Source organism: Phoenix dactylifera, chromosome 10 (genome assembly GCF_051530095.1).
Source record: "Phoenix dactylifera cultivar Ajwa chromosome 10, Ajwa_hap1_PhDact_Kaust_v1.1, whole genome shotgun sequence".
NCBI lineage: Eukaryota > Viridiplantae > Streptophyta > Magnoliopsida > Arecales > Arecaceae > Phoenix > Phoenix dactylifera.
Genome location: NC_143199.1, coordinates 24,552,134 through 24,563,853, shown reverse-complemented (window position 1 = coordinate 24,563,853; position 11,720 = coordinate 24,552,134). Strand labels below are relative to the sequence as shown.

General features: G+C 36.2%; 1 protein-coding gene across 1 annotated transcript; it reads right to left on the bottom strand.

Annotated features, from left to right (window-relative positions):
* Positions 1-1,212: 1,212 nt before the first annotated feature.
* LOC103716342 (coiled-coil protein) lies at positions 1,213-9,152 on the bottom strand. Its single transcript, XM_008804300.6, has 3 exons — positions 8,902-9,152; positions 8,308-8,816; positions 1,213-1,792 (listed from the first exon to the last, which is right to left on the bottom strand). Exons 1-3 carry the CDS (start codon positions 9,053-9,055, stop codon positions 1,541-1,543), a joined length of 915 nt encoding a protein of 304 aa, XP_008802522.3. The 5' UTR covers positions 9,056-9,152; the 3' UTR covers positions 1,213-1,540.
* Positions 9,153-11,720: the final 2,568 nt, after the last annotated feature.

Sequence of the window (11,720 nt, the reverse complement as noted above, 5' to 3'; positions counted from 1 at the left end):
ATCAACATATTGCTTGAATGGGCTTATGAATTTGTGAGACAATTTATTGAGCTAGATGCTACAATTAAGAGCGGTATGAAGGACCATACTGTATGTAAATACATGTCCGTATTAAAGCAAAAAAAAAACCATGCATGTTTTCAATACTAAGGGGAACGTATACTGTTGTATATAAATGAATTACACATTGGTATGTACTATCATGGTATAAAGGATAAGATGAAAAGAATCTTCCTTTAAGGACAATATTATCTAGCAGAATAGCATATAAGAATTATTCTAGTTATGGATTTAGAGGAGAGGCGGTGTCAAAAAAAAAAAAAGGAAAAGAAAAGAAATAAATTTGAGTTCAAATAGCCAACTAGCCATATTGGAATTTTTCCCTTTTTTTTTTTTTGGTGAAACCCATATTGGAGTTCAAATAGTTTTTGTGGTTTTCCTGAATTAAGGCGATTGTCAGGACCTTATGATCATCACCAAAGCCACATCTATTTTTTGTCAGAATTTTCAAAAGATTCTTCGACATATTTGCTAAAGAATGGTCTATCTTGCTTGCCATTATGTCCACTTTGCCACTTGGTGTTGCATTGCTAGTATAAGATTTTATCAACTTGCCATCGAATTTCTTTTACATCACGCATGGGACAACAGTTTTTTTTCAAACAGCAAATGAATCAACCAACTTGCACGTTAACAAAAACCTTTGGAATCCAGATGTAATGATTTGCTTGGTGTCTGATTTGCATTACTTCAGTAAAGATTTCCTTGATCATTATACATGCATGAAATGAAATGCTGATATGATTGGGGCTCTTTTTTTGTGATAAGGTCTTTCTGAACCAATAATCTTTTTAGTAAGCCAATTATTAATTTGCTGGCACATGCTTATGATTGATTCAATACAAGATTATTTAATGGATTGTTGCGATCCCTTCCTTTTAGTAAGGGAATTATTGGTTCACCAGCACACATAATGCGCCTGATTGATCCGATACAATATTATTTACAATGGATGGTTGCGATATCTTCAATAAACAAAATTTTCAGGATAAAAACTACCTCATCACTTTTTATATCAGTTATTCTGAACATGCAAAGGACTCAATGGATAATTGTCATCTCATCAATCAATGTATGTTGGCACCATCATTTCTCTATTTTTTTTAACAGAATTTGTTTACTGATGGAAATTGGCAAGGATAATCCAAGAAGGAGATGAAATCAGGAGGGTTCTATTGATTAGAAATGGAAGAGTCTGTTTAAGGTTTACATCCACAGCCTTCAGACAGCTTGGGGCCAATACCTCAAGTTTTTCCATCATTTACAGTACAAAAATCTAAAGCAGCAGAATTAAGTATATGTACAACAGGATGCTGCACTTGTACAAGCAAGAAGTATTGAAACAAACTTTCCTATGTTGCATTGCACAACCAAAGGCAGAAGAAAAGGTGCTACAAAAGGTTATCCAGAGCTCATCCATACATAAGAGGAAAAGGAAAAGGTGTTACATTTAACAGAGAAAATGATAGCATTTCATTCATTAATCTTCTTCAAAGTATTTCTCCTCAGCATCATTGTTTGCCTCCCTGAGCCAATGATCATCCAGTCTCTCATTATTGTCTATTTTAGAATAGTCCAAATGCTCAGTGTCTTCTCCTGCCAGAAACTTCTGCTGCATTATATGAGTGAACTGCTCCAGCTGATCCTGCATCTCTTCCACCGATAATGTCTGCTCGTAAGGCTCCGTACTTGTACCCTGACCATTGCTGCTAGGCTCACGGTCTACATGCATCTGCGCTCAAGAGCAAGCATTAAGAATGGTAGACATGGTCGCATGGATCTAGCATCAAAGAAGCTATATGTTTACTGATTACAAATAGTGTCTCAAATACCGAATAAAAGATAATAGAAAATAATAATATGACAAACATTGCTGAGAAAACTCTAAGAACTTTTCTTTCGGAAAGAAGCATCACAAGCTCGTGATCCCCACGTGTCAGGGTGGTATGATGTTTCTTCCCAAATGCGGATAGTTATACGGGAATATTTTGAAAAAAATTTGTTATCGTACCACCACTCAGAGAAGATAATAATGACAGCTATCAGAATAATGATGGAACAAAACCTAATGTTGTTATAAAATAGTACTTGAGCATCATAGCCTGCTGATGAGTGTCAGCAATTGCTGTACCATACTGGGTGCTGACTGGCATTGGTATCATTAGCAATACTACAATCTGTGCAATAACTTGATTTGACTCAGGTAAAACAGATGCAGCTGAACTAGATAAAATTTTCACTAGCATAACTACACATGATTTTCTGGAGCAGCTTCATTTGTTTAATTAATTAACTAGAGCTTTTCCCTTCATATGCAACAGAACTCAAATTTGGTTGGATTGAGAAGATTTTAATGGTTAGCTGTCAAATCCGGCATCAACATTTCAGAGTTGATGCACAACTAACAGCGACGTTTTATTTTCAATTTTGTGTCAATGGCTTTCAGCAGCCCAAGCTGTTTACAGCCATCTTGCAGTCAGGAAAATTCAGGAAAATCAAGCTTCATCATATGCATGACTTCGAATCCACTTCAGTTACTATCTTCAGTCACAAAGCTTCAAAATACCGGGACATACAACTGTGGTCATTTGGGGGGTTCTGGCCTTTGGTTTTCCATAAATTGACATGGTTTGATTGAAGGAGACATTTGTAAAGAAAGGAACGATGAGACATTCGACAAAAGAGAAAATGATGCAATATGTTGCCCGAGAATTTTTCGAAATGGTCTATTTAATTGGCTTCTGAAACAAAGACCTACCTCTATTAAACATGTCGCTGTCAAAATTTAAGAGATCATACATAGGAGTTTAATGAGATGAACTGACTGATGAAAGATGTAAGAAACAACTTGAAAATATGTGGATGGCTGATGGAAAAAAAGACTGCCAGACAATGCTGCCAAATGAACCAGCTTCAATGGTACTTGTTTGCTATATATGTAGCCATATACCATTGAAGCTGACATAACAAGATTAGAATTCAGATAGCGCCTTAATTAAAGGGACCCTTCAGATAGATTATCATAAAGCCAAATAGTGCAACCTATTACCTTAGTGCGCGGCAGCTTTTCACTCAAACAGCAAGTGTTATGGGTAACAGACTTTTTCCTTTCCTTTTTTTAAAAAAACATAAGGAAGTAGATGGACCAAACTGCAGGCCTGATTTTATCTTGATTTGGGTTGAGTTGGCCAGTTGGACATATTGAAAATTTTGGACTTGGATTAAACACGATCCAACATGTTGACACCCTAACCACAAGGTACAACAGCAGGTCAAAGGACAAAGGTACAGACTTTCCCCCCCAAAAAAAAGTTTACATCTCCCACCCACCTATCATCAGTGATAGGTTCATCACTTGATTCATCACTTGATTCGCACTAAGCTACACATGATTGAAGAATAATGCCCATCAACCCAAGTTGTGAGATACTATGGCCAACGGTGTAAGGCTTTCCAAGGTGCAGCTCTTCTCACCCAACTATAATATCTTTTACTCATTTTGAATAAAAAAGGTTATAATCCAAATTATAAGTTCCCAGCGTGAACCCAAACTCTAATAGGTCAGCTTTGCATTATAAGATCTTTTTATTTCCTGGTTGCACCAGTGAAGGCAATGCAACTCATCTCATCAGCATCTTTTATCAATCACCAACAACCAAATGCGTATGAATTTTGAAGGAAGCATCAAATTGAGCATTAGCCACATTAAAGGCAATGGCCACTCTCTTAATCAACTATTTTCTTGAAAGATATTTCAAAATACATACAATAGTCCCTCTGATCTAGGTGATGGGAATTGGCTTCCCTAAAAGAAAACAAATACAAAACAACACTACTTTTAATCTTGTTACTGCCACTCCCAAACTGATGTTTTATACGTTTAAATAATTGTCAATAAATCTCCTATCAAACTCCAAATAATTCATCCTTAAAATATGTTTCCATGTGTGATTGCCCCTTGTACCAAAACTTACAATGCCAAATTCATAGCAGCATCCAAAAAGGTGCTCCGGAATAAAAAGAAAATTATTATAATGCATTGCATCATTATCCAAAAAAGATAAGGGAAATGGATGTTTCCTCATCTTCACTAATTTGGTGCATAGAAGACAGTACATTATAGACCACGGCTCTATAAATTCTCCCCAAGGGTTCAATTTGTGGTGGTAAGTAACCAACAAAACCATGAATTCACAACCCAGTTTGATGGGGTTAGTAGGTCCATGACAAATGATGTTGTTGAAGGCCTAATCAAATAGTGAGTACCAAATACTCCTACACTCCACTTCTCTAGAAGAAAGGAAATATCCCTAAGATAATTTAGAGATCTACATAAAAACCCACCTGTCATCTACAATGCTTTAAGCACACACTGTACATTGAAAAGGACTTTGCCACTCATATTGTAAATTTAAGTCCCATAACCAATCCCAATAATAAATCTATGCATATCAAAGGAAAAACTAAAGAAGAAAAATTTAAATATTATATTATAGGAAGAAGAAAAATTTAAATATTATATTATAGGAATCCTCAGATTATTGACGTACATCAGCTTCCCAATCTCTGTTTATACTTGTTCCAAATTGTTCACAATGAGCAATGTAACTTTATTCTTTAGGACATTGCCACTTCAAGAAAAAGAAAAAGAAAAAGAAAAGAAAAAACCTCAGAACCACCATCCTTGAGGCTTTAAGAGCAAAATGTGCTTAAATTTAATGAGTATGTCATGCTAGCATTCCAAGGAGATCCTTCCCTACAAAAAAAAAAGACTTTAAATGACTCTGCCATCAGGTCATGAAAGAGAATGGAGTATAGGATCAAAAAATAAGCACATAATTTTGAAGGGCTGAAGACGCCATTAAATTTATCCTTTCCACTGGTTTGTACATATTTACATTATTTGCCCCAAGTTTTGTAACCACCTCTAGATATGTTGGCACAAGACAAATCTCTTCAGAGATGATCATCCTTACACAAGATAACAAAAATATATGTCAAATGAATGAGAAAGATGCAATGGTCAGTCAATGTTATCCACCCTAAAAATATCATGACTAATGCCCTCAACCTACGATAATACTGCCCTCCCAGACTCTATCAAGTCGTCTTGCATGAATAAGGGAAAATGATAGGAAATCCACCTTCTTGTTATCAACCCACCCTCCATCAATCATAAATTATAATAATGTCAATATGATGGTCATGACATGATTTATTATGTTCAAATCACCTTTTCTATGTAGCTCTACATTTCCGACACCAATGGAGCTCTCTACCTATAAACAAACTTTGGTTACTTCTCTATCTTTTGCTTATGCCTTATTCTTTAACTTCAGTTCTTAAATCTAATTTCACCAGGAATTACTTCTTTTCTTACTTCACAATGTCATCAGACATTGGTTTCTCATTTTTAGATCCTCTGACTCCACTGATTTCACTTAAGCAATGAATTAACAATTCCATCTCAAATATTTGTGCTTCCACTATAGACACTCACCCAAACTCTTTTATGTTATCAAGCCATGTATCCTAAATTTTGAAGTGGTGTCTGCCCTATTCAAAATTTCTCAAAGATAGTGTATAATCTTTATATACTATTATGAATTCAACTTGCAAAATGTACGATAATTTTAGAAGCTTCACCACATGAAAGATCCATTGTCAAAAAGCAAGATCCGCAATCTCGGTACCCTATCGATTTCGGTACACCTTGTACCAAAATAGATCTCTAACCATTTTTCTCAATTTTTATCTTGGTACGCCTCGATACAGGTCGGTACGCCTCGGTACGGGGCTTGGACCGACTTGAAGTTAAGTTTCGTACTGATTTCCTCCTAGTATAGTAATGGGGCAGTACAACAAACTATATCAAAAAGTATATATCTGGCTTTTCTGGATGTCATATTCCTTTTCTTTACTCCTTGAATGAAAGAAAATTTCCCATGAGTCTACTGTTTCATAATAATCTATCAAAGTCTACTACTTGATAATAATCAAACAAAGTCTTAAAATTGTTCTATTATATGCTTCTCAACTAATTGTGTTTTTGAATAGAAATGGTATAGGAAGTGAAGCATGAATATTCTATTATCTCTCACCATGTTTTTGAATTTGAAGCTTACATTTTCACCTCTTCTCATAAGAGGTATCATTGACTTGAATATCCTTCTTAGCATAAGTTACTTCAAAGCATTCCACTCTACCAGCATATCTGACACACACACACACACACACACACACACACACACAGATATATATATATGTATGTATATGTGAAGGCTATGTCATGGCAAAATATAGCAAGATTATTGTATGGTTTTGTTTAAGAATTCCCCAAAAATTACTATGATTTACGTCATGAAACACTTGTCCAAGAGTTTACTAACTTCTAGTTTCTAGTTAATTACGACGAAATCATAATTAAGTGTACATCTTAGTCGAAAACAATATTACTAGAAACATGTTAGCTTAGTTTCAAATTTCTTAGGTCATTTAACAATAAGAAGAAAAATAGCAAAAGAGATATAAAAATTATCTACATGAGACAAGAATTCAAGAAAAAAATGTGGTAAGGCAGTAATTAGGTAATTAATATTGTACAAATTAGAATTGTCTGATGAGGATGTAAATATGATGGAAACATGGAGAATTAATGTAGATGCACGACAAATGTGAAGAGTAAAGATTTAAATTGGGGATTTAAATTGCACTGATAGAGGGATTTTGTTAACCATAGTATTAGTGATGATTTAGTGATGTAGAATGAAGCCCTTATATTGGGAAATGGTGGCACAAGAATATGAATTGTTAGTGATAAAAAACTTTATGAAAACTCATTGACACAACATGACCCTTGGCAATAGTCAACGGCAAAATCTTCTTAAAGCCTTTTTTGCAATGATGGATAAAGTAAGGCTTCCTTCTTACTTGGGAAATTAAGAAATCAAAGTACCCTAATAACTTTTATTGATCTACAGAAGGTGTATGAGACTCTATTATGCAAATCACACATAACGATTTATTGTTGAAGAAATGTGTAGGGTAACAACATAGCTTTTACTAGGGCCTAGGCTTAAGTAATTATATCTTTCATAATTGCTGATGGAGCACTAGGATTGATCTTTCAAAGGTGGCTCTTAGTTCCATATTATGTGAAGATGTAATGTTGAACAATAATATTCTAGAACATGTGAAGATCAAAATAATTGTTTTAGTCAACTTACAATACTCCATTCATTATTTTCATATGAATATTCATATCACATATTTTACTAGACTGCAATAATCATATAATAGTTAGCAAATATCATTTAATTAGATAATTCCTATTTCATAGGTAATTTTGTAACTTAAGGGCCTGTTAGGCAAAATCCTACTGGATTTGGCAGGATAGGTGGAGAGAGAATGTGTTGGGGGAAGGGGGCGAGGAAGGGAGGTAGCGGAAGAAGGGAGAGGGAGATTGGTGCGGTTGCAGGCTCGATCCTGGTAGGATTAAAAAAAGGACCTTGAGAGGTTCTTTTTTTTTTAATCCAGCAGGGATCGGGGCCCATGATGTCCTCTCCCGCTCCTCTCCTGCTCCCTCTCTCTCACACCCTCCCATGCCCCCTTCTTTGCCAATCACGCCAAATCCAATAGGAGCTTCCCAACAAGCCTAATTTTTCATGGTGCCATCTCCACATGCTTGCAACTAAATAAATCACCACAGGTGCTCCAGATTTGAGTAACTAATGATGAATATAACACTTTAGGCATATGATAGCCTTCCTGACATGAACATTCATTTTGATATTTGCAAAATCAAAGCAAAAGAATATGGACCACAACTTTAACAAGGACGACCATAGAGTTGATGACTGAGTAAAACTTGGAAGCCTTGTATTCACCAGATACATTTATTTACAACTTGGTTTCATCATACCAAAGAAGGGAGATTCACATGAATGTGAAATTGATTGAGGAGAATTAGGTGAAGATAACCCCTGAAAGTTTGTGCAATGGTCAAAAACTATTAAAACTTCAGAAGTTATCCCTGAATAGCATTGTTATATAAATTTTTAATCTTCTTTCCATCAACTTGGATCATTCCTTCTATAATACTGCACAAGACACTTGTGTTCTATTTCTTCCAAGTACTTAACATGATCATCCAAATACATCTACCAGCATGCTAATAAGCACCAATATGTTGACAAGAAATTATAATCGCAAATAATTAACCAGAAATGAGTTTATGCAAAACTGTACCATTGATTCGCTCGATCCATCCTTCTCTTCCTCCTTGACCTCCTCACTCTCATCCTCGTCATCCTCCTCTTCTTCTTCTTCTTCTTGCTCTTCCTCTCCCCCGCTGCCGACCCAATCTCTCCTAGCCACCCCCAGCCTCTGCTGCTCCCCTCGGATCTTCTCCACCAGCATCGCCTCCTCGCACCGCCGCATCAGCGTCTCCGACCACCGCTCCCCGGGCCGGGAGAGGACCCTGCAAGACGGGTCCTGAAATCTCCCCAAATATTCGTGGTGGAGGTAGGGCTCCCGCTCCCTCATGGCGTCCTCGGAGAAGTACTCCCCACCTCGGACGAGCAGCTCCATGTATGCCCGCCGCCGGTTCTTAACCGTCACCGACCTCGCCCGCGCCTCCTCCGCCGTCGGGCTCCGGCCGCGCCGGAGGTGGTTCAGGTGCCACTCCACCTCGTAGTCCGCCTTCAGCACCTCGAACTCCCGGAGCTCGTCGGCGGTGAGCTCCGAACCGTAGCGCTCTGCAACCGGAAAGAGATTGAGTGTGAGAATTCTAGGGTTTAGGGGGTTGAAGAAATAGACCGGGGGAGGGAGGAGAGAGAGGACCCAGGAAGATGGGGGCGTCGCGGGAGAGGAGGTCGAGGAGCGCGGACTTGCGCTGGGAGGCGTCCGGGGTTTGGCGGCGGATGGCGCCGGGGAAGTAGAGCCCTTCGATGGAGGCCAGGCGGTTCGCGATACCTTCCATGGCCGACCGCTCCATGGCTTCTTTGCTTTCTTTCTCCTCTTGCCGGCGTGGCAGCGCGGGGCGCGGGATGGGGATTAGATCTTATAGATGCGAGCAGGCTTGGGCCAAAAGAGTTGGGCATAAGCAGCCCTTTCTTTTTTGCTAAAGATAGGCAGCCCTTTCTTTCCCAAGGCTCCATAGGCAATGGGTTTGGGGCAAGCATGTACCAATGTATAATATGCATCATGGAACTCCTTTTTATTAAAAAAAATATGAATGGTATGATGTCCTAGGCGAAGCACTACACGACTTTTCACCCAAAATAAAAAAAAAAAGTACTAACACGACCTCATTTGGCATTGCCCAAATAAAAAGGTCTTTTGATAACCTTGAAAGTGTGTGTGTATATATAAAGCCCTAATTCTCGATTGGGAATTATTGATACAGCACGTCATTTCTTTCATTATCTCATATATAAAAAATAGATTGGTCCTTAAAAGAAAGGAATGGCTTTTTTTTTGACAAATGGGAGATTTTATAAAATAAAAAGCGTTTCGTAAGCAAATCAACGTTTTGTTTGAATCGAGAATAGCAATTCTATTTCTTGAACCACATTTGTAGACTTTGAAATGGTGAGCAGGCATCAGACGGTCGAGATGTATATTTGTACCAAGTAATTTAGTACAAACTATTGAATGAATTGTCATTTTTTGTTTTTATTTCTGGAGACATAATTGATAAGCGACATGAGAGAATATGTTTGTTACATTTTCAGCAGACGAGATCTATTTTTATTGTTAGAAATATGCTTTATTAAAAAAATCTATTATTTTAATTTGGAAATACATGAGGGGTCATAAATCCTTGCTTTATGCAAGCCACTCCTCGGGTTTAAAAAGAAATTCTATCTATCAATTACTACTTTGAGAGCATAGTTAGGGTTCACAACAGAATCTATAGTCTACTCAAAAGCAAGAAGATAAGTCCCTTATTGTTGTTACTTTCCATTGCATGGAATTAGGGGTCAAAGGGTTTCATACCTTTTATTTTATTTTTTTTTACTTTCCAACCTAAGGATTCTTCTTCTAAATAAATAAATAAATAAAGCCATAGTCTCCATCCGTAAGGATCTTGTATATAGAGCTACTCTTCCCTTTCTGTCATTTTCTTCTAACTATTTCACTCCGACTTATCCTCCTCATTTGCTAGACTAGATGTATTTAATATATATAGAAAGATTCAAAGTATAATTTTTCTAGTCTTCTTCGTATATCTTCTATCTTCCATTTTGCCTTAACCTTTCTCACAGCTTTGAATTATTTTTGTAAAACTTCACTCTTATCCTTCATTATAGGCAAAGAAAAGTGGCCCTTACTCATCTTTAATTTTATCTTATAATAGATGAGCGGAGGACTAGGTTATATGCAAACAAGATGATTTATCTAGCAAATTGACAATTTTTTTAACTTTTGTACGGTTATCAAAGCAGCTGTGATAATTTTTTAGATTTTAGTTGCTTTTTTAGAAATTTCTGTATTATTTTTAAAACAACAGAAAAAAAATTCGTTTTTTAAATTGATTTAACGGCTTTTACACGAATTTTAGAACAGCAGATTTTAAATAGATTTCAAAGTAGTAATTATTCGGATTTTCTTTTAAAAAATTGAACTTGTTTTCTGCACAGATTTGAAATCAGCAAATTATAGGATTTTATTTTGAGGAGTTCGAATATTGCATAGAGTTTATAGCAGCAAGTAGCATGAATTGTTTTAAGAATTTAAACTAATTTTCTCAACACATTTCAAAGCAAGATCTTTTCTCTCTGTAAATTGATTTTGTAAAGATTTAAAGAAAAAGATTTAAACTTTTCTTATAGAGAAGATACTATTCACTAAATATTTACAATCATCACAAAATTTATAATGCATTAAAGTATACAAATACCAGCAACTTCTGAGTAAGTAAAATTTCCTTATCAAATTATTGGATCTGTGGTTTCCTAGGAATTGCGAATGTTGCATAAAGCTAATGATATCAAAATAATAATAAGCCAAATTGTAAAAAATAGACGAAAATGAGACAACGTTGGATCGACGTAAAGACATTGCCTTAAGAATAGAATCCACTATTTCGTGCGGTCTACGGTGAAACCATCCTAAGGTACAGCTAACTTGGCTAAGCTTGAATCCTTCTACCACAAGCAGAATCAAGGTTTGACCCAACAACTTTTTCAAGTGCTGAGAAAGTAGAAAAGGAAAAAAAATGAAAAAGTAGAAAAAGGGAGCAAGAATGGAGAGCTATCAAAATCTAGAGTATTAGTATAATGTAGGAATGTCAATAAGATAGATTTGATGCTATTAGTGAAAAAAGCCAAAATAAAAACCAAACTTCACTACCACCTCAAATATCGAAGCTGAAACCAAATGGTTTTGAATTTAAAAACCATAACCGTGAGCCAAAAAATTGCAAATCCAAAATCAAAATCGAAAAATCAAAAACTACTTAAATTTTTTTATTCATTTCAAAATTTTCATGTATAAATAACCAAATTGGGTGGGATAGAGGATTGGAATTATCTGATAGCTATTCTCATGAAGCTAGTAATTTAGATTTATACTAAATATAAAGGGTATTAAATGTCATGTATATTTGGTTTTGGGTTAGGATTTGAGTTTGGTGTCGAGTTCAGTGCTGGATTGGA